This window comes from Ambystoma mexicanum, unplaced genomic scaffold (genome assembly GCF_040938575.1).
Source record: "Ambystoma mexicanum isolate Mex_15411 unplaced genomic scaffold, UKY_AmexF1_1 Mex_scaf68, whole genome shotgun sequence".
Lineage (NCBI taxonomy): Eukaryota > Metazoa > Chordata > Amphibia > Caudata > Ambystomatidae > Ambystoma > Ambystoma mexicanum.
Genome location: NW_027182486.1, coordinates 1135200 through 1162173, shown reverse-complemented (window position 1 = coordinate 1162173; position 26974 = coordinate 1135200). Strand labels below are relative to the sequence as shown.

Here is a 26974-nt window from a genome sequence, read left to right as displayed (position 1 = left end):
ATGTGTATCTCAGCCAAATGTACACTACTCACTTCAGACCTGGGAATGCCAAGTGTACGAATCGTGTGAGAGTGACAAGGACTCGAAATACCACACAACCTGGCGGCGGTTACAGAGCAAGACTCCTGGGTAGGCTGGTCAGTCTGCTGGATGGCCCAGAGACACTTCCGAAGGTTTACGTGCAGGAGATGGTGAAGATGCCGAGAATAGCTGTCTCCGCTATTCCAAGGGTCGAAGTACCAGTACAGGCCTTCTGGTTCCATCAGAGGTAAAAAGGGTTTCACAAGGCAACAGCAGTGCAGAGGAGCAGTCCTTCAGCGGGTCACCAGCGATTCCTCGGTTCAGCCTCGTGGTTGTAGGATACTTGGCTCCTGTATTCCTTTGTTCGTGAGAACTCAGGAGATCGACATGGTAGTGGCGTTTCCAGCCCCCTCTTATCCACGGTTCCCTTCGCACCAAAACGGAGGGGACCCAATGGGAGATCCGCTCATAAAACACTCACACCATACGTGGACCTATCACGGTCCACGGTGGTCCCAGGCATTCATACCACACTAGACTCTCTGGCACCCAGGATGTGTATTGGGACCAGACATCCTGGAGGCACACACAAGGCCTGTAGAAGCCCGCGAAAGCATCGCGGGAAAGTACATACCCAAATAAGGAAGGCCCTGGGTCGGCTCGACCTGGGGAAGGTGAAGGGGGCAGGACGGTCATCGGACAGGACAAAGGACAAAGGAGCCTCGTGGTCTGGTCATTTTGGGAGCCAGGCCACCATTTTGGGGCAAGCGCGAGAAACGCGCTTAAAACGCCAAAAGGAGCTCAAAACACAAGAAACAATCGCTGCCACCATTCCCGTCCGTGATTCACTTGCACCGATCAGTTACAATCCAGAGTATCTAGGGCCTGTAGAAGGCTAGAGACCCAAGAGAGCAGTAACTTAGCTTACAGTGCCCTCTTGTGTCATGTTGCACAAAAGCTGCAACATGATAAAGAAACTACGGAAAACAGCGTTTCCCGGTACTGACTGTCTTAAGGGCATGTCAGTTTCCCCGTAAGAATGGAGCGAAAGCCCAGAGGAGTGCGGCAGAAGGTTGCACTTCTCTGGCAAAGTCTAGATCATGGTGAAAACAACAGCAAAAAGTTTAGGGGTTGCCACATGGAAGGAAAATTACCCACAATTAAGAAATCTTTCCTAACATAAAGGATTGGACCCTCAAAGGGACCTTGGTGCTAATTACGGTACCTTCACAGTACGCAAAACCCTAATAAGAAAGCAGTTATCTTTTCACTATTCAACATGGCAAGATTATGAATATTGCACCTTCATCATGTATGCTGCACACACTGCCTATGTTTCTGCATGAGTAGCTTACTATACCGGATAGAACTTCATAATAGAATGCTATTTATATCAATGCATTGCTTAATGCACTAATTAGCTCATGATATTTATCCCATTGATCCTTGACAGTTTTTGGTCAGCATTATAAGAATCCCCTGTACAGAGTTTTCATGAAAAGTACATACACATGTGATGTCATCAATGACATTTGTGATGTCATCTTTGATGTCCTGGGTGTTAGTGTTAGCAGTGCACGGTGGCGCGAGTTATGGTTGCTTATCTTGCCATAACTGCCGAATTTCAGGGGTTTTTCAGTTTTACTTTGAACCATAACGTCCCTTTAACTAAGTTTTTTCACTGAATTTCATAGGTTTTTAGTAGCGCAATTTAACCATAACGTCCCTTTAACAATGTTTTTTCACTGATATATATATATATATATATATATATATATATATATATATATATATATTTTCATAGAATGGAAATTAAATTACACTTATTAATCAATTATTAGAGTTTTTATGTTGATTTTATGTTGACCACATAATTGAATCTTTAAAGGTTATACTGGTAATACAATGTTGAATGATTGCCAGGATGATATAATATTGCTTTTTCATATTCTGCTTAATGTTGTTCCGTTGCTTTTCTTTTATGTTCCCATTGCCTCCATTTTGTTCTTCCCTATTCCCCACCTCTGTCTGTTTGTGTGTGATGTTGTGTCTTGTGATTTAATTTCACATCCCGGTATGTCATGTACTCAAGGAAGAGAGATGTTACATAGATGACATTTTTTAACCCATTAATGTTTGATGAATATACAGGGCATGTTCGTAATTGTGGGCCTCATTGCGAGTTTGGAGGTATCCATGCCCTTAATAAGGGCATGGCTGCCTCCAAACTCGGGTCCGGGTTCCTTGAATGAGGAATTACCGGGCCATTCCAACCTTGGAGGACCCGGTACTTCCTCATTCAATTTACCCATCCCCATTCCCATTCGAGCCCCCATAGGGCTCAATGGAAATGGGGAGGGAGCTAACAACGGAACCGTTAATAACAGGCCCGTTGTTAGCTCCTGGGTCCCCTCGTGGGACTCGCAAACGACATCTGGTCTGACCAGACGTCCAGAGCGGGTCCCGCAAGGGAACCTCCTAATAGGGCAGAAGGGTTTACCAGCACCGGCACCTTTACCTGTGCCGTTAAACCCATTCCGCCTGGGTCGTAATGAGGCCCTGTGTATCTTATGTATCTTAAAGTAGTTTTGGTTATACATATATCATATAAAATAAGTTATAGGTGATCATTTTGTGTTATAAATGTGTTATAAATATAAAATATGCATCTGTTTTTTGCATAGATTATTTGATATTGATATAATATAATATATATTAAGGATATTATGTTGTGTGTTAGTGTGTGTTATACATGTACTATTGAAATTGATTGTAATATGCTGACACTGAATAAAATTACTCCATTTAAAAAAAACAAATATTTCCTGTACTGGCAGCTTATGCATAGACCGTAGCTTCTACACGCTCTTACATACTTTCACATTTGCTCAGCAGTCCAGATAAATTGTTAAATACATCTCAGCCGACACAGAGACTATCCCCATTTATATGTAATAATTATGAATTGCTCTCGATCATCATACCCGCTTCATTTAAGTAGACGTTGTTGCTCAGGTAAACGTATTTGGACAGATCATCTGTGTTTCCCACAGAATACCACAATGGCTTCAGAGATAGGACCACTGGTCAATGAGGGAATGTAGTGTCTATCTCCATCTGCTTGTTTTTCATTGCCACTTCCCTACCACCATCTTCTCCTCTTAGATTCCCTCTCCCATCCACCTTTTGTTTGGGGAACCCTGGAGCAGAATGTTGCACAAATGGCACAGTATAAAACCTCCAAATAAACAAATAAATAAATGTCCAGCAACATGCATTGACATTGTCAACATTTTTGAGAGGTATATGTTATCTGTGTTATGTATAGATGACACTGATCCCCAAGATGAATTAGCTGGCACATATGATTGTAAATGTTTATATTGTCCAATTTAGATTATTGGGTGTCCAGTCTTTTTACTGCAGAAATGTAACTGCAGATTAGTTACCACATTTTGTATCACATTTCTGCAGCAAAATGCAAGTTATGAGGGTTGGGTGAGGCAATATGAGATGGAGAAAGGGTGGAGGTGGGTAGACGGACAGGGACAGGTTTCTTCCCCGGCATTGTATAGCTAGAAAATACATAACAAGTTTTTAAAAATAGAGCATAGAAATGTCAGCTGAAAACACACAGGCAAGCAGATTATCGAACTAGCTCCATTGTGAATATCTTATCTGTGTATGTTTTCTAGTCATTGTCAGCCATCATCCTATGTCTCGTTTTACTATCAGCATATCAACTGGTGCACTCTCAGCACATAACGTTTGCATACAGTTAAGCTATCCACCCAGGGATTTTATTCGCCATCTGCAAACGTATCCTGTGTAATAGGTTTCTGTTTGTAGTGACATCCGTATTTTTTAGCTAATACAATATACAGATGCAATATACATTGCGTTGATAATGGAGGACACCACAGCTTTTAATATTTTTTTTTAACGTTTCATGATATATAATGTTTTATTTTGCAATATAAACAAATAAGATACAACAACAATCACTCAAATGATATCATAATAAAGACCATCTAATGAAGTCAATGGAAAGAGAAGAAATATATAAAGAAAAGAAAAAGGAAAAATAGTGAAAAGTTGAAAACAGTGTCTCAAATAACTTCAAAAGTATGAATTATGGAAAGCATCACACATTCATAAGGATTGCAGATCTGTGATATATACGGGTAAAAAGTATAGTAAGTCATGAAACAATGGCAATCTCCAGGAGATTGAGTTATACAAACTTAACCCATAATCACCCATAAACATCAAGGAAGCTTCCCCATATGTCCCAAAATGTATAAATGTCTCCCGCCTGTTTGTGAATAGCTTTCTCATAAGTGGAGACGATGAGCAGCTCCTCCACCCAGTCATCAATACAAAAGGAGCCACTTGATTTCCAAGATCTTAATATCATTTGTTTTCAATCATGCAAGCGCGGAGAAGCCAGATCCTTTTGCTGAATGACATTTCCTCCATCAGAGATACATCTTCCAGAACCAACAGAGAGGCAGTCATGGGGACAGCACAGCATAGAATCAAACCCAACCTCTCACATACAACCTCCCAAAACGTTTTAGTCTTTGGGCAGAACCAAATAAGATGACAGAGGGTGCCCCTTGAGTTTTTACATTTCCAACTAAGTTCGTTCTCCAGAAGGTGTCTTTTGAATAACCTCACGGGCGTCCAGTAGGACCGAAAAAGAAGCTTTTGTCTGTGAGGCTCTGAGGCTCCAGTCCATACTCATCAGGTGTGTATTTTCACAGCAACGCCGGCAGCAATTCTGATCAACATCTTCCCCTAGTTCCTCAGCCCAGATGGTCGGTAACCTTAGGTCTCCCTTATGGCAAGCCTTTAAGACACCATACATAGTTGCTGCAGGATCAGAGACACCTCTGCAGATCTGTAAAGTCGACCAAGCAGTGTTCTGAGCCGCCAATCGAGACACATCCAAACCTGCAGTAATAATGCCCTTTAACCTCCGATATTCTGCGTATGAGCAATCCGACATGTCAAATGAACTGCATAATTGTGCATATGATATCTATTTGTCACCTTCAATCAGGTCTTTACGGTATTTTATAGCCCCAAAAAACCATCCTGGCCCAAATAGAACTTGCCCTTGTGATTTTAAAACCGGGTTGAGCCAGATGGAGGCATCAGGGAAAAAGTAAGTCTCAGTGTTCATGCGTTTAGAAATATCACGCCAACAGTCCTGTAAGAACCCAGTCAGTGGATTAATCACTTTAGATGTTTTTTTTTGGTCGTCAATTGAGCTTTTGATTCCAACTGCGACAAAGCGCTTACATTTTGTGTCTGTTCCTCACCTGCTCCTATGATCTTACATAGATGGTGAGTTGTAAATGATAGGTGATAGTCGACAAACTTCGGTAGGTACATTCCCCCTTGATTTAAAGGGAGCGGCATTTTCCAAAATGCTGGTCTTGGCGGTTTACCGTCCCAAATTAACTTTTGCATGATTCTGTCAATTTCTGTGAAAATTTATCCTGGCGTTTTGATAGGAAGCACAGATAAAATATAATTTACCCATGGTGCCAAATGCATTTTTATACAATTGATCTTTCCCCACGTGGACAGTTTCAAAAGTCCCCATCTATCTAGGTTAGGTTTGAGTTTCGGTAAGATCATTTTGAAGTTTATCGTTGGCAACCTCATCACTTCAGGACCAATCCAAATACCCAGATATTTCATCCGTTCCGGACACCAGGTAAACTGGAACTGAGCACAGGTGTGTCGCAAGCAAATATTGTTCACTGGGAGGATTTGGGACTTAATCCAGTTGCGTTTCAGGTTGCTCCACCGCTTGTACCAATCATCAGCTGAGCGCCTCACAAATCCAAGGGCACTTATGTCATTGGCGATGGTCTGCCAGTGTGCCTAACGTTGACCAGGTGTTGTCTTGGACTCTGCAGTCACCACCATTTTGTGGCTATGTTGCAACACATGGCTCACAAGTGCATTAAGCTCCTTGTCATTAAAGCAAGGCTTCCTTGACGTGCCAGAGTGTGTAGCCGTGCCTGGGGTCTCAGCCTGTCGTGCCAGAGCACCCTTCTTCCTCTTTTTAGAAGGTAGAGCGGAGCCAGAGTGGCTAACGCAGCTCTGGTCAGTAGGGGCAAAATCACCGGTGGACTGGGTTGTTGGAGTGTGCGAATGCACATTGACCATAGGAATTGGTGCAGGCATTGTCTGAAGTGTGATGTTGGCAAGGGGAACATCAGTATGATGGACCAGGACCGACACTGTCCTGGCTGGGAGAGTCAGAGCTGGGGCGGATGGAGCTGCAGCTGCCCCTGCAGCCTCACCACCCTGCATACTTGGGGCAGCAGATGACATAGCTGCCCCAGATCCACGTGCCTTGGTGACAACTTGCACTGCCACAAGTGGCCTAGACTTGCTGGAAGTCAGCCAGGGAGCCATCCTGTGCCAGGTCAGGTGCCACAATGGGCTGGTCCAACAGGGGCTGAGCTGGGATGGTCTCAGACACGTTTCCCTCAACCATGGGGGGACATGGGTGTCCCTGATTGGTCCTCCACACATGGGGGTCTACAGGCACCCTGCAAATCCTGGACACGTCCCCTACCGTGCCCACCACGTCCACCTTTTGAAGGTAAGCCACCTTTGCCTCCCTTACCGTTTGGTCGCCTCCCAACCATGGCACTGATGTTGTTGTGCGTATGGGAGGAGCAGTAAACTATTGTCCTGGGCACTACTGCCCACCACGTCCAAATCCAATGGATGGTGCTGGCTGTTGCGATATGGCTGTGGAATAGCTCATGTGTGTGATTTGAAATGACATGTGTGTTGGGGTTTGTGATGCCATGTCTGAAGTTTGACAATGACAACTGTCATGTGTGTATGAGTCCATTGTACAGTGCCCTGATCCCTGTGTCCTATCTCTCCCTGTCTGCAGTGTCGACTTATGAAGAGGGCGGAGAGGGTGCTATGGAGCACAGCGGCAGGGAACGCACCGCCAGCTGGAGACGCAAGGCCCGGCTCCCCTCCCAGGTTGTCCTCTCATCAGGGAGTGAGGAGTCTGGTGCCGTGTCCCAGGTCTCAGCTGCCGAGGGGAGGTCCAGGAGACGGAGGTTGGAGTTGGACTCCTCCGCAGCCGAAGGGGCACCTGAGACCCCACAGGGCCCGACGGAGGAAGAAGGCACGGAGTCATCCAGGTTGGTGGGGGGTTTGGTGGAGGAGGAGGCCGTGCAAGGGACAGAGACGGGGTCTGGAGGTGGGGATTCCACTGGTGCTAGTGGTGCAGTGCAGGGGTAGGGACAGGAGGCAGCACAGGCTGCCGCGGAGGTGCCTGCGTGTAATCCTGTCCCCGATCCTGTGACTGCATCATCTTGCACCAGCAGGGATACCTACGTCCAGACCCGTTCTCAGGGAGGGGATCGGCTTACACCAACTGGCCTTCCTCTCCCTGCGGATGTGGCTATCCGGCACCGGGTGTTAGGCAGAAACCTGTGCAGTTCCCTTGGGGAACACTGCAAAAGATTTAAGACTACAGGTAGAGCAGTAAACCCCTTTGGTAGCAGTCTGTACCACCCAGATTTACCTGGTAGCTGTGGCTGAGCAGTCAGACTTCTCTCAAGAAGAGTTAGGCAGTATGCAAAGTATACACAATATGTACCAACATACAATAGCACAAGCAAACACTGACCAGAGCTTGGTTTCAAAAGTATATAGTTATTTATTTAAAATACACATAAGTTAAAAACACTCTAGCAAAATATAGTAAACACTTCAAACACAGTTATAACGAAAGTAGATTCAATCCTTTCTCCTATCTAGACAACTCTAGGTTAACACCACTTAATTAAAACAGAGGTGAGTGCTTAACTTTAGATGACACTCTAGTAGTTTCCAAGAAAGGGAGAGAAAAAGCAGAAATGGGTTAAACACACCACTCTAAGGTCCAGAACACTTGCAATAGGCTCAAAGAAGCACAAAGTCACAGGTGAGCAAAAGTCACTAGGCAGGGCCCACTCTCAGAGTAGCCGGAGCGAAAATGTGCCCAAGATCACACTGTTATTAGGGATTCAAAGTCTTGCAAAGAGTTAGGAAGAGGTTAGAGTGGCTTAGAAAGTTTAGCCAGGGTGTCCCAGGCACTCCCAGGTTCGAAAGCCGGGGGCTAAATCTACCCCGTACAGTCGGTAGCAAGGGAAGCCAGGCGGAACACGGTACCTTAAGCGGAAAGGACCCTCCAGCGGTGGCAGTTGTTCCAGGCAGTGGCAGCAGGGCTCGACGTCGGTCAGGGGAGAAGAAGTTCTCGCTGAAGAGCAGAAGAAGAGGGTCGTTGCACTGCCCGGGAAGAAACCAGCCGCGGAGTCCTCCGGTTACAGGGTTGTACCGACTTTCGTGGTTGGGGTAAAAGTGGTGGGGTTCCGGTTGCCGGGGTGCTTGGCACTGGCAAGGCGGCCACGAGATACCTCGAGAAGCGAAAAGAAGGCGAAAACTGGTTGTCCCCACCAGTCAAGGGAAGGAGCCACTCCGTTAAGAGTTCTCCTCGGTCGTCGGGAAAAGTGGTGAGACGGTTCAGCAGGGCTCCACCGGGTGGTGTCGTCGAAGCAGGTCGGCTCAGCTCTTCCCTCGTCGGATTCTTGGTCCTGTGGCGACTTCTGAAGTCCCAGTCCCCAAAGCCCTGCTTTTATGCAGCAAACCCCCATTCACCCAGCCTAGCTGTCACTCAAACATGCTAAGTGGTGAGCCGGGCGGCTCACCACTTGGGCCAATCAGGACGGAGTGCGACTTGAGTTACCAAGGTAACTCAGTCCAGGGTGCCTAAATCCCCCTCCACCCCTCCTAAGTACCCCAGACAGAGTGGCACCACTTTGGAGGGCTTCTGTGGAGAAGCCCGCCAAAAGTGGAACAAAGGGCTCCACTTTGGGTCAGAGTTACAGAGGCGAACACCAACGCCATTTTAGAATCAAGTTTTGGCAAAAAGTCCCAACCGGAGTTATAAAAATAAATATATAAACCGGCGGTATGTTTAAGGCTACCGTAAATAAATAATTAAATGTGTTAGCCTAAAACAATGGGAAATCCCATAGGGAAATATTCGCGGTCGAATATAAAAAGTAGTTTCCACTGCCACCAGCCAAAACTCGATCAGGGGGGACGGAGACGTGCCCCCTCGACTAACAGACCCTGGGGCAATCGAATTGCCCCAGCCAGTACGTCCACAATATGATGGTTTGTACTGGTTCTGTTCAGGATTCAAGACTAGCAAAGTCTTTGGTGACTTTACATGCCCTGGGAGACAGTAGTCAGTCCCAGGGTATGGAGTCTATGTTGGGGAGTCCCTAGGACACCCCTGGGTCACGGCACAGAGGGTGCTGTGTAACCCACATCACAAAAATACATGAGGCCCTATGGAGTAAAAGACCCCATAGTCCATTCAACACAAGGTTTAACCAAGAAAACACACTTCAACATGTCCAAGAGTGAGGGTAAAAGAGTCTCACTCTTGGCAGGAGAAAAAATTAAACCCCAGAAATCCAGCAAAGCTGCTGGGGGACTCACTAGGTAGGGAAATTCAGCCTAAACAGAGAATTCTCCCTAACACTCGCCCCCCCCAGACTAAGGGACAGGAGGATTTAATCCACTCCTGGATGAACCTCATACCTCTAGTCGATGATATACATCCTAGAGAGTCCATCAGCATTTTGATGGTGACACCCTGACCTGTGCTCAATGGTGAAATCAAACCCTTGCAGGCAGATTGACCATCTCAATAGTTTTGGATTTTCCCCTTTCATTTGCATTAACCATCTCAAGGGTTGGTGGTCAGTCTGAATAACAAAAGTAGAACCATACAAGTATGGCCTAAACTTCTTCAGTGCCCACACAATAGCAAAGCATTCTCTTTCGATAGTTGCCCACCTTGTCTCAGGATCCTTCAGTTTCCTACTGATGAAGCAAATGGGGTGCTCCCTACCCTTCTCATCCAGTTGGCTTAGAACTGCACCTATACCTACATTGGAAGCATCAGTTTGTACAATGAAAGGTTGGTGGTAGTCAGGAGCTCTCAATACTGGAGCTTGGCAAAGAGCTCTTTTCAGTTTTTCAAAGGCCTGATTGCACTCCTCATTCCATTTTACCTTTTTAGGGAATTTGGGAGAGGAGATTACATTCAGTGGAGAAGCTATGGTCCCATAGTTCTCAATGAAATTCCTGTAATATCCAGTGAGGCCTAAAAAAGCTCTCACTTGGGTTTGAGTAGTTGGTGTTGTCCAATTTTGCACAGCTTCAATCTTGCTGGGCAAAGGCCTTATTTCTCCACCTCCTACCTCATGTCCAAGGTAGACCACTTTACTTTGACCAATCTGGCACTTACTGGCTTTGATTGTCAAATGGGCCTGTTCCAGAGCCTGCAACACATGTCCTAGGTGGTTCACATGTTCTTCCCAGGAGTGGCTGAAGACTGCAATGTCATCCAAGTATGCCATGCAGAAATCTTCCATCCCAGCCAGAACTTGGTTCACCATCCTTTGGAATGTGGCAGGTGCATTTTTTAGTCCAAAAGGCATGACCTTAAACTGGTACAAGCCAACTGGGGTCGAAAATGCAGTTTTCTCCTTGGCATGGTCTGTCAGGGCTATTTGCCAATAGCCTGACGTCAGGTCAAATGTGCTGAGGTACTTGGCTGCACCAAGTTTATCCACCAACTCATCTGTCCTGGGCAAAGGGTGGGCATCAGTCTTGGTGACTGCATTTAGAGCTCTATAGTCCACACAGAATCTCAAGTCTTTGGATCCTGCCTTTGGTACTAACACCACTGGGCTAGACCATGGACTAGTAGAGGGCTCTATTACCCCGAGATCAAGCATCTTCTTGACCTCTCCTTTGATGTGGGCTCTGATATGTTCTGACATTCTGTATCCTCTGCTTTTGACTGGCAGACAGTCACCAGTGAGTATCTCATGCTGGCCCCAAGGGGTCAAGCCTGGTGACAGTGAGAACAGGGAGGCAAACTGATTTAACATAGATTTGCACTCCTCTTGTTGCTCAGGTGTCAGGTCTGAAGAGAGATTGACTCCTTCAACTTTTTCATCTAAAGGTACACCTCTGAGGAGATCAGGGAGAGATTCACTCTCTTCCTCCTCTGCAGCTGAAGCTAGAAGCAAGGCTCCTACATCAGGTCTGGAGATGTAGGCTTTTAGTCGGTTGGTGTGGAAGACTCTAGGAGCTTCCCTGGGTCTGCCCAGATCCACCAGATAGTTGACCTCTCCAAGTTTTCCCACGACCTTGAAGGGTCCCATCCATTTGTCTTGCAAGGCCCTCTGCCTTGTTGGGAGCATAACTAGAACTAGCTGGTCTTGAGTAAACTCAACCATGTTAGCCTTCTGGTCGTGCCAATGTTTGACCAGGGCTTGACCAGCTTTCAAGTTGTCACTTGCTTCTGCCATCATGTGTGACATTCTCCTCCGGAGACCTATCACATAGTCAGTCACTCTGACTGGCTTGAGGGGAGGAGCACCTTCCAACCCCTCCTTAATCAGGGCCAATGGACCTCTGACTGGATGGCCATAGAGAAGCTCAAAGGGAGAATAACCTACTCCCTCCTGAGGGACTTCTCTATAAGCAAAGAGAAGGCATGGCAGTAGAAGGTCCCACTTTTTCTTAAGGGGTTCTTCCAAAGCACCTATCATGCTCTTCATGGTTCTGTTAAACCTTTCAACCAACCCGTTTGTCTGAGGGTGGTAGGCGGTTGAGAACTTGTAGGTAACTCCACAGGTTTTCCACATGGCCTTCATGTAGTGGGACATAAAGTTTGACCCCCTGTCAGAGATTACCTCCTTAGGAAACCCAACCCTGGTAAAAATACCAAGGAGGGCCTTAGCCACAGCCGGAGCTGTAACAGTCCTCATAGGAATGGCCTCAGGGTACCTAGTAGCATGGTCTACTACAACAAGGATAAACCTGTTGCCTGAGGAGGTTGGAGGATCAAGGGGACCAACAATGTCAATCCCTACCCTCTCAAATGGGACTCCCACAACTGGGAGAGGCACTAAAGGTGCCACATTCTTGGAACCAACCTTACCAGAAGTCTGGCAGGTATGGCAGCTCTTACAATATCTATCTACTTCGGCCCCCATCTTTGGCCAATAAAAGTAGAGTGAGAGCCTTTCCTTGGTCTTCTTGAAACTCAAGTGGCCAGCCAAAGGTATCTCATGGGCTAGTTGTAAGAACTGTTGTCTGTTTTCTTGTGGGACTACAAGGCGTTTGTAGTCTCCAGGTTCAGACTCAGTGGGTTCACTGTAGAAGAGGCCATCTTCCCAGTGCAACCTATACTTCCCAGGCTCTTGCCCATCAGCTTGAGAAGCTGCCTGGTGGCGGAGACCTTCCAGAGTTGGACATTCTCTTTGCCCCTTACGAAAAGCTGCCCTGCTAGGCCCACCTTCTGCCAGTAAAGACTGCAGCTCAGGATGGTCCTCAGGGTCCAAATCTCCAATAAGGTTGGGGCCTCCTTCTAGCTCTTCCTCAGAGTCTAGCTCAACCACACAGGGTTGTACCTCCCTCTCAGCCTCAGCTGGAGGTGGAGTTACAGGTGTAACTTTGGACAACCTAGGGGAAGTCCTTGTTGGAAGCACTGGAGTGCTTGCTGCTGGCTTTTTCCTAGGAGTCTTGGGTTGCCCCTTTGCTCCTGATCTGGTAGTTACTGCAGTAAGTTGCTCCAGTGGTAGAGGAGTGATTTCTGTCATCATCTCCTGAGATAACCCTCTCAGGGTTTTCTCCCTTGCAGGTTTTGTGAGTTCCTGGAACCTTTTGCTAGGAGGTCTGGGGGTATGAGATACAACTCCAAGAGCTTTGAGGTCATTACCCAACAGAACCCTACCTGGCACTTCACATTGTACACTGACAGGTATTTTTACAGCCATATCATTACATTGGATGAGAACTGGTAACTGGGGACACATCTGCACAGGCCCACCAGCTAACTTGGTGAGGCATTTGGGTGCCTTAGCAACATCCTCTGCCTTGAAAAATGATTCATCCACCACAGTTATGCTGGCTCCAGTGTCCCTAATGGCAGGAGTCTCCTGACCATTCACCTGGACACTGTCCTTATAATACTCTTTAGTATTATCTGGGATAGAGTTATAGACATCTAGATTCTGTTGCTCCCACAACCCCAGAGAGACTAAAGAAACACTAGCTGAGACTCCAGTGGGTTCATCAGCTAGTAATAGAAAGTTTCCACTTGCCATATGTACTTCCTCTTCTGGAGCGAAGGCTAAGGAGGCAAGCTGGACCCCTGAAGGTTTACCCTTACATCTGGGATCTCCTTTCACATGGTCAGTAGCCTTACAAACAAAGCATGAGCCAAAGGCTCGCTGGAATGGAGGCTTGTTCTGACCTCCTTCTGGTCTGGGACCAGAAGGTACACTAGCCTGATTTGGTTTCCCTTGTGGCTTACCCTTATAGTTTTGTTTGGGGCCCTCTTTGGAATTTGTAGTATTAGAATTCTCTTTGGAGTCCTTCTTAGACTGTTTTTCCCCATCCTTCTTCTGAGTTACCCCAGAATCCTTGTGAGTGGCCCTGTTGGCAACCCACAAGTCAGCAGCCTTAGCTAGTTTCCGGGAATCCAATTCCTTGGAATCAGCCAAGTGTTGTCTGAGCTCAGGAGAGCAGGCATCATAAATAGTCTCCAACATAAACAAATTCTTCATACCTTCATAAGTGTTCACCTTGTAACCCTTAATCCATCCCTCTAAGTTTTTCAAACATTCACTCACCCAGGTAGCCCAAGGGGTACCATCATGCTTTTTGAGGTTCCTAAACCTCTTAAGATACTGGGAAGGGGTCTTCCCAAACCTAGCTATCAAAGCTAGTTTCACACATTCATAGTCCTTCCTATCCTCCTCCCCCATCTCCATTACCACATCAGTTGCAACAGGGGGAAGCCTAGAGAACAACCAGGTGAGTAAGTCATTTCCTGTGATGTTCTGGAGCCCATGATTATATTCAAACAGAGACAACCAATCCAACACATCCAACTTAGGCTCATACATACCAACCAATTCCTTAGGCATCCGGGGTCTTTTAGGACTGGAACTTCTAGAGGAGCCAGAGAGAGAAACATTCTCAACAGATAATTTCTTCATTTCTAAGTCATACTTGAGCTCCATTTCCCTTAGCCTTAGTTCTTTGTCAGTTTGAGCATTAAGTTTCTTATACTCCAATTCTAGCTTCATTTTCTCCAGTTCAAAGTACTGAGGACTAAATGTGGGACCTGGTAAAGGTCCAGTAGGCACAGCAGGTAGAGCAGGCAGAGGCCTAGGGGGGACAGTTACAACAGCCTCACCCTCCTCTTCTGACTCTTCCTCAGAATCATCAACATTTTGCTCCATGTTAATTTCAACACTGTCATCTACAGTTGCTGGAGTGGTAGGTTCCTCTGAACCATCACCCAGACTTTGGTTAGCTAACAATCTTTCAATCAGCTCCATTTTCTTGCCCTTAGTCAGGAGATCCTTATGTTTACAGAGCACTCTTAAACAATCAGCAGTTTTGGCTGCAAGGGACTCTTGACTATAGCTTTCTATAACTGACATGTTAGAGGTTTTACTTTTTCAGTGCTAAGCTTTGTGGTTAGTTGCACTAAGGTATCTAAAGCACAATAAAATGTATACTCAATACAAATCCCACCGCTGTACACCAGTGTTAGGCAGAAACCTGTGCAGTTCCCTTGGGGAACACTGCAAAAGATTTAAGACTACAGGTAGAGCAGTAAACCCCTTTGGTAGCAGTCTGTACCACCCAGATTTACCTGGTAGCTGTGGCTGAGCAGTCAGACTTCTCTCAAGAAGAGTTAGGCAGTATGCAAAGTATACACAATATGTACCAACATACAATAGCACAAGCAAACACTGACCAGAGCTTGGTTTCAAAAGTATATAGTTATTTATTTAAAATACACATAAGTTAAAAACACTCTAGCAAAATATAGTAAACACTTCAAACACAGTTATAACGAAAGTAGATTCAATCCTTTCTCCTATCTAGACAACTCTAGGTTAACACCACTTAATTAAAACAGAGGTGAGTGCTTAACTTTAGATGACACTCTAGTAGTTTCCAAGAAAGGGAGAGAAAAAGCAGAAATGGGTTAAACACACCACTCTAAGGTCCAGAACACTTGCAATAGGCTCAAAGAAGCACAAAGTCACAGGTGAGCAAAAGTCACTAGGCAGGGCCCACTCTCAGAGTAGCCGGAGCGAAAATGTGCCCAAGATCACACTGTTATTAGGGATTCAAAGTCTTGCAAAGAGTTAGGAAGAGGTTAGAGTGGCTTAGAAAGTTTAGCCAGGGTGTCCCAGGCACTCCCAGGTTCGAAAGCCGGGGGCTAAATCTACCCCGTACAGTCGGTAGCAAGGGAAGCCAGGCGGAACACGGTACCTTAAGCGGAAAGGACCCTCCAGCGGTGGCAGTTGTTCCAGGCAGTGGCAGCAGGGCTCGACGTCGGTCAGGGGAGAAGAAGTTCTCGCTGAAGAGCAGAAGAAGAGGGTCGTTGCACTGCCCGGGAAGAAACCAGCCGCGGAGTCCTCCGGTTACAGGGTTGTACCGACTTTCGTGGTTGGGGTAAAAGTGGTGGGGTTCCGGTTGCCGGGGTGCTTGGCACTGGCAAGGCGGCCACGAGATACCTCGAGAAGCGAAAAGAAGGCGAAAACTGGTTGTCCCCACCAGTCAAGGGAAGGAGCCACTCCGTTAAGAGTTCTCCTCGGTCGTCGGGAAAAGTGGTGAGACGGTTCAGCAGGGCTCCACCGGGTGGTGTCGTCGAAGCAGGTCGGCTCAGCTCTTCCCTCGTCGGATTCTTGGTCCTGTGGCGACTTCTGAAGTCCCAGTCCCCAAAGCCCTGCTTTTATGCAGCAAACCCCCATTCACCCAGCCTAGCTGTCACTCAAACATGCTAAGTGGTGAGCCGGGCGGCTCACCACTTGGGCCAATCAGGACGGAGTGCGACTTGAGTTACCAAGGTAACTCAGTCCAGGGTGCCTAAATCCCCCTCCACCCCTCCTAAGTACCCCAGACAGAGTGGCACCACTTTGGAGGGCTTCTGTGGAGAAGCCCGCCAAAAGTGGAACAAAGGGCTCCACTTTGGGTCAGAGTTACAGAGGCGAACACCAACGCCATTTTAGAATCAAGTTTTGGCAAAAAGTCCCAACCGGAGTTATAAAAATAAATATATAAACCGGCGGTATGTTTAAGGCTACCGTAAATAAATAATTAAATGTGTTAGCCTAAAACAATGGGAAATCCCATAGGGAAATATTCGCGGTCGAATATAAAAAGTAGTTTCCACTGCCACCAGCCAAAACTCGATCAGGGGGGACGGAGACGTGCCCCCTCGACTAACAGACCCTGGGGCAATCGAATTGCCCCAGCCAGTACGTCCACAATATGATGGTTTGTACTGGTTCTGTTCAGGATTCAAGACTAGCAAAGTCTTTGGTGACTTTACATGCCCTGGGAGACAGTAGTCAGTCCCAGGGTATGGAGTCTATGTTGGGGAGTCCCTAGGACACCCCTGGGTCACGGCACAGAGGGTGCTGTGTAACCCACATCACAAAAATACATGAGGCCCTATGGAGTAAAAGACCCCATAGTCCATTCAACACAAGGTTTAACCAAGAAAACACACTTCAACATGTCCAAGAGTGAGGGTAAAAGAGTCTCACTCTTGGCAGGAGAAAAAATTAAACCCCAGAAATCCAGCAAAGCTGCTGGGGGACTCACTAGGTAGGGAAATTCAGCCTAAACAGAGAATTCTCCCTAACACCGGGTTGAGCCTGTCCTGGGTGGGGTGGCGTTGCGTCAACGTGCCATGCGAACTGATCTGCAGTCTTTTAATGAGGAGACTGCAGGTCTTCTCGCATGGCTCATTGATCGCGTTGACCCACTGGGACAGCTCCCCAGGGCCGGATTCCTCCGTTTCCTGGACCTTGTTCCGACCCCCTCCTCAACTGAACCCCCTATGCGTCAGTCGTCCTCCATGCCATCTTCCCACCCATGTGTCACCTGGGTGCCCTGTGGAGCTGCCTCTGACCCTCCGGCCAGGCTGGTGAAGGACACATCCCCGCCAGAGTCGGGAGTCGGACATCCAGCAGGGGTGGCCACCTCAACAACTGCACCCCAGCTGGAGGAGGATGTGCAGGCAGCAGGATCCAGGGCACAGGCAGCGGCACAGCAGCAGCAGCAACAAGGTGGGAGCAATGATGGCTCTGGGCCTTCATCATCGGAGGGGCAGGCATCGGCTGGAGGGCAGGAGGATCCTGGACGGGAAGTGTCTTCCGTGTGGCAGCGGTTGGGCCATGCGATAGATGCGGAGTGGCAGCGGGCGGAAGAGGCACGGCTCACGATGGTCTGGGCGGAGAACTCCATGTGTAGGGCCCTGAGGCGTGCCGAGTGCCTCGAGGACATTCACAGGGACCAGGAGATCCAGATGTCATCATCCCTGTAAACCCTCGTGGCCATAGCAGAGGACCGCCTCTGGGACATCGAGCAGGAGTTCGATGATACCCTAAACAAGTGAGCCGTTGGACTTTCCCGCTGCCCTTGTAAATAGTTAGTTAGTTAGTATTAGGTTTCCTTTCGTTTTTTCTTTATTTTGGACCGCTTGGACAATGCACCACATTTTTGTATACCGTTTTTTTATTAGATAGTACTTTTTGGTAGGTTTCATTTCTTAAGTTGGGCTCATGGACCCTGGATCCTTCAATTGTACATAGTTCTACATTGGATTCATCTTTTTTAATATTTTTTTTGGGTTCACCATGGAGCAATGGTTTTTACTTTTTATTTTCCCTTGGATTTGATTTTTTGGACTGTGACTTTGGACAACATTTCTTTTTGGATTTCTTTTGCTTATGTTTTCTTGATTTTCATTATTTATTGGACATGGACCATTTCTTTTGTTATTCCCATTTTTGTTTGTTTAATTTGATTTACGTTCATGTTATCTTTAATATATATTTTTTTATACTTCCATTTGTGGTATTATCTCATTGGTTTCATGCATGTCATGATATGTGTTTTGACATTCACTTGCACCCATTGTGTGTGTGTGACGGACATGTGTTCATTTACATACTTGCCATTGGGGTTGTATCATGTAATTGGCATTTCTATGTGGGTGGATGCAATACTTGGGTGGGTCTTTGGCATGTGGAGGCTAGATTATGATGACGTGTTGGCTGGGGGACATGTGTCGGGGCCTGCTGGCAGGTGCCCTGCACTGCTGGGGGTTTGGCATGCAAGGGGACATGAGTGGGACATGAGTGGTGCCTGCTGGCAGGTGCCCCGCACTGCTGGGGGGTGGGTGCGCAAGGGGACATGAGTGGGGGCCTGCTGGCAGGTGCCCTGCACTGCTGGGGGGTGGAGATGCAAGGGGACATGAGTGGGACATGAGTGGGGGCCTGCTGGCAGGTGCCCTGCACTGCTGAGGCGTGGGGGTGCAAGGGGACATGAGTGGGACATGAGTGGGGGCCTGCTGGCAGGTGCCCCGCACTGCTGGGGGGTGGGTGTGCAAGGGGACATGAGTGGGGGCCTGCTGGCAGGTGCCCTGCACTGCTTGGGGGTGGGGGTACAAGAGGACATGAGTTGGACATGAGTGGGGGCCTGCTGGCAGGTGCCCTGCACTGCTGGGGGGTGGGGGTGTAAGGGGACATGAGTGGGCACCTGCTGGCAGGTACCCCTCAGTGCTGGGGTGTGGGGGTGCAGGGAGACATGAGTGGGACATGAGTGGGGGCCTGCCGGCAGGTGCCCCTGACTGCTGGGGGGTGGGGATGCAAGGGGGTAATGCGTTGGTGATCACTAGTGCAAGGTGACATGTGGCTTGACTGGGGGGGCATGCCCATGGTGGAAAGGCTGCCTGTGGGACATGACCAGGGGTGCAGGGTAGTCCCCTGTGGTGTGGGCTGCCTGCAGGGGCCTTGGAGGGTGTAGAAGGAACACCTGGGAGGACCCACACTGGCAATTCACGTGTAGGACTCCCATGCACCCCCGAAATACACGTACCCCATTCACACAGGGCCTATCGTGTGTAAAACTTCATGCGCACCCCAGTAATACACGTACCCTGCTGAAATCGTGTGTGGAACTTCCCACGCACCCCAGAAATACACGTACCCTGCTGAAATTGCGTGTTAAACTTCTCCGCTCCCCAGAAATACACGTACCCTGCTGAAATTGTGTGCGGAACTTCCCGCACACCCCAGTAATACACGTACCCTGCTGAAATCGCGTGTTAAACTTCACCCCACACCAGAAATACACATACCCTGCTGAAATCACGTGTGGAACTTCCCACGCACCCCAGTAATACACGTACCCTGCTGAAATCGCGTGTTAAACTTCCCTGCACCCCAGAAATACACGTACCCTGCTGAAATTGCATGTTAAACTTCCCCGCACCCCAGAAATACATGTACCCTGCTGAAATCGCGTGTGGAACTTCCCGCGCACCCGAGTAATACACGTACCCTGGTGAAATCGCGTGTTAAACTTCCCCACACCCCTGAAATACACGTACCCTGCTGAAATCGCGTGTGGAACTTCCCGCGCACCCCAGAAATACACGTACCCTGTTGAAATCACGTGTTAAACTTCCCCGCACCCCAGAGATACATGTAAGCTGCTGAAATCGCGTGTGGAACTTCCCACGCACCCCAGTAATACACGTACCCTGCTGAAATTGCATGTTAAACTTCCCCGCACCCCAGAAATACATGTACCCTGCTGAAATCGCGTGTGGAACTTCCCGCGCACCCGTGTAATACACGTACCCTGGTGAAATTGCGTGTTAAACTTCCCCGCACCCCAGAAATACACGTAGCCTGCTGAAATCACATGTGGAACTTCCCGCTCACCCCAGTAATACACGTACCCTGCTGAAATCGCGTGTTAAACTTCCCCACACCCCAGAAATACACGTACCCTGCTGAAATCGCGTGTGGAACTTCCTGCGCACCCCAGAAATACACGTACCCTATTGAAATCGCGTGTTAAACTTCCCCGCACCCCAGAAATACACGTACCCTGCTGAAATCGCGTGTGGAACTTCCTGCGCACCCCAGTAATACACGTTCCCCGCTCTGCGTTTGCTGTTTGGCAGCCCTGTATACTGGTCAAGGGTTAGCGCAGCCCTTTGCGCTGAATTGGAAATTTTGATGGCTTTTCCTTGCGTGAGGGCGTTCTTGGGGGCGTAACTGGCGCTGCTGCAGGGTCGCTGCGCCACTCTGCGCCACGGCTGGTTTTGGAGGCTAAAATCCATGAATACGCTGTGCGCGGAAATCGATTTTAGTGCACGCGGCTGGCGCAGACATTCGCACGCGCACACTGTGCGCCATCCGCGTGCGCCACTTTTGTGCGAAATTCTATGAATTACCCAACTAGTCTTTTATCATTGAACATATTAAATGATAGGCTAAGTATGAAATGTATGCCCCATCAAACACCAAGACATCGTGGCATAGTGGTTAAATGCTGGGCCTCAAACCCAGGGTTCAAGGCTGTATGTTTTTTTTAACTCATTTAATTTAATTAATTGAAAAGCAACATCCCTCGCACCAAAATAACACCACCGGAGTGGCTTTCGTGCAGAAAAGGGTGTGCCAAAATGGGCGCTGCAGCCGAATGCCCGTGCCAAATCGGCCCATGCCAAAATGATGGCACCGAAAAGGGGTGTATCGCTTGGAGAACGCTGCTTAAAAGGGTGTGATCTGTGGCAAATAAATTCATTTTACTGCGCATTGCCTAAAAACATGGCGAGTTCTCAAAGTTTTAAATATCTCATAGCACACAGCATCCACATTATTTTATTTTTAACCATGCTTCTGTCAGTCCTTGAAAGATTTGCACTCAAGAGACAATTTGCCTTTTGCTGAATTGCATTCTGGTATTTGTAGTCTCACAGTCAGGATGGGGGGAATGATGCCACAATTGTACACTTTTGCCTAACATAGTTCTATAAGGATTCATATATTTGAGTGACACTATGGTATGTGTACTTTTGAAGTTATCTTTATAAAGCAGAGTATTGTTGAAATCCAGACATGGGGTGAGGAGGGAAAATGATGAGAGGGCAAGTAAGCCTCAATGTGGCAAGAGAGTTTGCAATCCTAGGCACTGATGCAGTTATTTTACCCTGATTGTGGTTGCTTTTCAGGGCACCAGCAAAGGACACATGTGGGTGGAGAGCGTAACTTTTTTTCAGAGGGTGTGTGCAACCCCTTGTGTTTTTTTGAGGTTGGTAAGCTTGCTCAAGTATTTGGATACCAGGATTTTACATGGGTTGTCATGTTCCCAGGGCAGACGCTTACCTACAAGACCACAAGCACTTGTTTCATATTGGGATTTTGTTTTCCATGGAATATATCACTACAGATTGCTGGGTTTAAAAGGTGAGCACCTTTAATATTTTGCCAGCATATTTATTGAAAAATTTCCTCTCTGCTGTTATTTTTCTGGTGTTCATTACTTGTTTTTAAATGTACAATGCTATTTTGTCTTGCTCAGTTTCTTCTAAGGAGAAGGTCAATTGAACTGCATTTTTATATTTCACTTTAAATTATGTGGCCACTTACTGTGCATATATTCATGTGTGCCAGCATTTGATTTTCGCTATGGGGGCTAAAGAAACTGGGCATATGTTATTCTTGCAGCCAATCATTTTTTACCCTTTTGTGTGCTGCTTAAATGCGGGTAGTTGGGGTCGTGTGATGTATCACAATAGTCTCCAAGAGACCTGCCATAAAACAAGGGGCATGTAGCATGCTGCTTGACCAAAGTGTGTGATCCTCGGCAAATAATTTAACCGCACAGGGCATTAACTAAACACATTGGGAGTTCTCAAAGCCTGCAATGTTTTATACATAATAAAAGAAATAGATTTGTTTACAGCTACAGTGACATCAAGGGTGACCCAGGTCTCCCATCCATGCAGTAACCAAGATTGATTTTGCTTAGCTTCAAATGAGGAAAAGTCCAGCCCCCCTCAGGCCATGGTGCCTAAGAACCAAGACAAAGTTACAAGACCACTTAGAGCAACATGGCCCGAGGGGGCTGGCCCCTTCCTCACTTTGAAGCTAAGCAGTACTGTGCTTATATTCATGGGTGCTAGCTTTTGATTTTCGCCATGGGTGCAGAAAGTAGCTGGGCATATGTTATTCTTGCATCTGGTCATTTATTTCCATTTCTGTGCCGCTTAAATGTGGTTAGTTTGGGTTGTGCGATATATCACAACAGTCAAAAAGAGACCGGCCATAAAACAAGGGGCTTGGAGCACAGGACCGGACATTTTGGCATGGCCAGTTAGGTGCAGGTTGTTATGGCATGACCTTTTCGCTGCAGGTCCTGTTTTGGCGCGCCCATTTAGACGCAGCCATTTGGGGCAGCGATCTCTCTGCGCAAGGTTTTGGCGCGAGCCGTCACAATTGTCATGAACCTGCAGGCAATTTGCATTTTATAATATGGTTTGAACGTGAAAAAGGTTTATTTACTACAACATTATAAAACAGGATGGGGCTTGTATTACGCTGTCGTTGCAGAATTGAACACATATTAAACATGAAACACATTTATTTACTGCAACATTATCAACTGCATGCAACTATCCCTCACAAACAACTTCACACCATGTACACACACAAACGCTCACATCAAACACACACACATTGCATATACACCCTCTCAGATGACATGCCCACCCTCACACCAAACATTCCCCCTTACACTGCACGTATACTGCACATATATTCAAAAACAGGACTCTATGGGTAACATTATAAAACAGAAACAATTTAATAAAAACAATCTGATTTATGCTGAACACTGCTATTTAAGAACCCTGGCCTTGAAGAGCTCAAGCCGCAGCACTTCACCATTATGCTACAATGATGTTATGATTTGGAATTTCACAAGTTTCAATGTTAATTAAAAGAATGTCTTTGTAGCAAGCATTAAATAACCAAATACCGTAAAAAACAAACATAAGCAGCTGTACATACCTGAAGAGAGGAACCCACACAGCTCAGTCAATAGCAGCTGGATGTCTTCCAGAAACTCAGCGGCTTCTTGGTGATATGCTGCAAGAAAATGTTCTGCTTTATAAAGTTTCTCATACAGCATGCACTTGGCTGAACAGGAGGCCATTTTCACTTATTCTGATTGTCTCTTTAGTCTGCCTCTCCTGCCTGTAAGTAAAACATCTCCCAAAGCCACTCAATCACAAACTGATAAAGTGCCTGAAATCTACTTACCATATCTCCTCCCCCCATCATGTGGTGGGGTGTCAGCCATACCTCATCCCCCCATCATGTGTTGGGCTTTCTGTTTATAATGCTTACACTTTGGTGCTTTTCTTTGTTCTGTTTGATCAAACATGGAGACTCATAAACACGAGGACAATGCCGATTGGTGCTTTTTTTATGTGAACTGATTTGCATGTTTAAACTTGCAGTTTTAATCCGTTTCTCACGGAAGACGCCCTTGCAATCTAGACATTATCTTCAGTTACATTCCTAAAAGATATATGAGATGATAGGCGATGTGTGATAGCAAATATGTCATAGATATTGATTGAGCCCAATGAGTTTCTGGAGGATAGCTCAGGGGCAATGTGGTCACCTTGGAAGCAACGCGAGGAGAAACACAGCTTTGATCCCCATGTCTGCGCTTAGAAACCTCTGGGTATTACACTCTTTATAAATAACCAATTATAATTATTATAAATTCACTCACAACAATACAGTATTGTAAATGCTTTGGCCTGACCTCACACCTATCCTAAGCAAATCACTCTGCCGGATAGTGATGTGTGACAATAACTTAGTGGTCTTATGCAGCAGGTGATACAGGGATTATTTTTGTTGTTTCTCATTAATAACATGATATACACGATGACATTGTGTTCCGATTGAGGCTGCCTTTGCCGGATCACTTTGAAATAAGAATTACTTTGGAGTTGAGTTAAAATATCTGTGGACATAGCTTGCTGGTCCAGCCTTTCCTCCAGTCGGTCACTCTATGCTGATGGTGAATGTTGGAAGGCAAAGAGTGTGAGCCAATGACCAGCTGGACAATTCTATACAGCGATGTGGGTGCTTAGAGTGCTGGCCTGTGTGATTATAGGAGATATTGGTCCCTTCCCTGTGTTCTTCCCACAATTCCTTTGAGAGTAGATTCCGGAATAAAAAGTCAATAATGAATTTACCTTCATGAATTACCTGAAGAATGCAGGTGCCTCCGCTTGAGGATTCGAAGCACTACGGGAAACCCTGTGCACTATAATCAAATGTATCTGTAACTATTATAGCGTAGCAAGAGACATCACATTATAAAACACATTCTGATAAAATAACTAACACAGTGATTGGGTATAATGCTATCAAAATTGTATTTGTTCAGACGATTGGGCTAATTACACATAAAAGAATGAACAATTATGTGAACCATTCTGAAATGCTATAATAGGGCACAAATGAAAGTATCAGGCTAAAAAAAAAATGCATTCCAGTCCAGCTTTCTACAGCAGCTACTACTAAGGTAGGGGTGGCCTGGGTGGGGAGTAGAGCTGTCACTCTACCCCATAAGCCCTGTCACATGGCGAACTTACCCGCATCATGATTGTACTGTGATTATTAGCCTGCCCCTCTCTGGAATAGTACTGTGATTATTAACCGGCACCTCCCTGGAATAGTACTGTGATTATTAGCCTGCCCCTCTCTGGAATAGTACTATGATTATTAGTCTGCCCCTCTCTGGAATAGTACTGTGATTATTAGCCTGCCCCTACCTGGAATAGTACTGTGATTATTAGCCTGACCCTCTTTGGAATAGTACTGTGATTATTGGCATGTCCCTCTCTGGAAAAGTACTGTGATTATTAGCCTGCCCCTCTCTGGAATAGTACTGTGATTATTAGCCTGCCCCTCTCTGGAATAGTACTGTGATTATTAACCGGCACCTCCCTGGAATAGTACTGTGATTATTAGTCTGCCCCTCTCTGGAATAGTACTATGATTATTAGCCTGCCCCTCCCTGGAATAGTACTGTGATTATTAGCCTGCCCCTACCTGGAATAGTACTGTGATTATTAGCCTGACCCTCTTTGGAATAGTACTGTGATTAGTGGCATGTCCCTCTCTGGAAAAGTACTGTGATTATTAGCCTGCCCCTCTCTGGAATAGTACTGTGATTATTAGCCTGTCCCTCTCTGGAATAGTACTGTGATTATTAGCCTGCCCCTCTCTGGAATAGTACTGTGATTATTAGCCTGCCCGTCTCTAGAATAGTACTGTGATTATTAGTCTGCCCCTCTCTGGAATAGTACTGTAATTATTAGCCTGCCCTTCTCTGGAATAGTACTCTGATTATTAGCCTGCCCCTCTCTGGAATACTATTGTGACTATTAGCCTGCCCCTCTCTGGAATAGTACTGTGATTATTAGCCTGCCCGTCTCTAGAATAGTACTGTGAATATTAGCCTGCCCCTCTCTGGAAGAGTACTGTGATTATTAGCATGTCCCTCTCTGGAATAGTACTGTGATTATTAGCCTGCGCCGCACCCTTAGAGATTTGGTCATATTGTTTTGAATCACATCTAGAAAACACCACATTGGAATAGTACTGTTATTATTAGCCTGCCCCTCTCTGGAATAGTACTGTGATTATTAGTCTGCCCTTCTCTGGAATAGTACTGTAATTATTAGCGTGCCCCTCTCTACAATAGTACTGTGATTATTAGCCTGCCCCTCTCTGGAATAATACTGTGATTATTAGCCTGTCCCCTCTGGAATAGTACTGTGATTATTAGCCTGCCCCTCTCTGGAAGAGTACTGTGATTATTAGCATGTCCCTCTCTGGAATAGTACTGTTATTATTAGCCTGCCCCTCGCTGGAATAGTACTGTGATTATTAGTCTGCCCCTCTCTGGAATAGTACTGTGATTATTAGCCTGCCCCTCTACAATAGTACTGTGATTATTAGCCTGCCCCTCTCTGGAATAATACTGTGATTATTAGCCTGTCCCCTCTGGAATAGTACTGTGATTATTAGCCTGCCCCTCTCTGGAAGAGTACTGTGATTATTAGCATGTCCCTCTCTGGAATAGTACTGTGATTATTAGCCTGCGCCGCACCCTTAGAGATTTGGTCATATTGTTTTGAATCACATCTAGAAAACACCACATTGGAATAGTACTGTTATTATTAGCCTGCCCCTCTCTGGAATAGTACTGTGATTATTAGTCTGCCCTTCTCTGGAATAGTACTGTAATTATTAGCGTGCCCCTCTCAAGAATAGTACTGTGATTATTAGTCTGCCCCTCTCTGGAATAGTACTGTTATTAATATTACATGCACGGCACCCTTAGAGATTTGGTCATATTGTTTTGAGTCACATCTAGAAAACACCACACTGGAATAGTACTGTGATCATTAGCCTGCCCCTCTCTGGAATAGTACTGTGATTATTAGTCTGCCCCTCTCTGGAATAGTACTGTGATTATTAGCCTGCCCCTCTACAATAGTACTGTGATTATTAGCCTGCCCCTCTCTGGAATAATACTGTGATTATTAGCCTGTCCCCTCTGGAATAGTACTGTGATTATTAGCCTGCCCCTCTCTGGAAGAGTACTGTGATTATTAGCATGTCCCTCTCTGGAATAGTACTGTGATTATTAGCCTGCGCCGCACCCTTAGAGATTTGGTCATATTGTTTTGAATCACATCTAGAAAACACCACATTGGAATAGTACTGTTATTATTAGCCTGCCCCTCTCTGGAATAGTACTGTGATTATTAGTCTGCCCTTCTCTGGAATAGTACTGTAATCATTAGCGTGCCCCTCTCAAGAATAGTACTGTGATTATAAGTCTGCCCCTCTCTGGAATAGTACTGTTATTAATATTACATGCACGGCACCCTTAGATA

At 46.4% G+C, this 26974-nt stretch overlaps 1 protein-coding gene across 1 annotated transcript in view; it reads right to left on the bottom strand.

Moving 5' to 3' along the window:
- LOC138562813 (nicotinamide N-methyltransferase-like) overlaps window positions 1–23244 on the bottom strand; it is a 153735-nt gene extending 130491 nt beyond the window's left edge. Inside the window, exon 1 of the mRNA XM_069642790.1 lies at window positions 23052–23244. Within this exon, the coding sequence (XP_069498891.1) occupies window positions 23052–23196 (145 nt within the window). The 5' untranslated portion in view covers window positions 23197–23244. The remainder of the gene's footprint in view (window positions 1–23051) is intronic.
- Between the last annotated feature and the right edge of the window lie 3730 nt (window positions 23245–26974).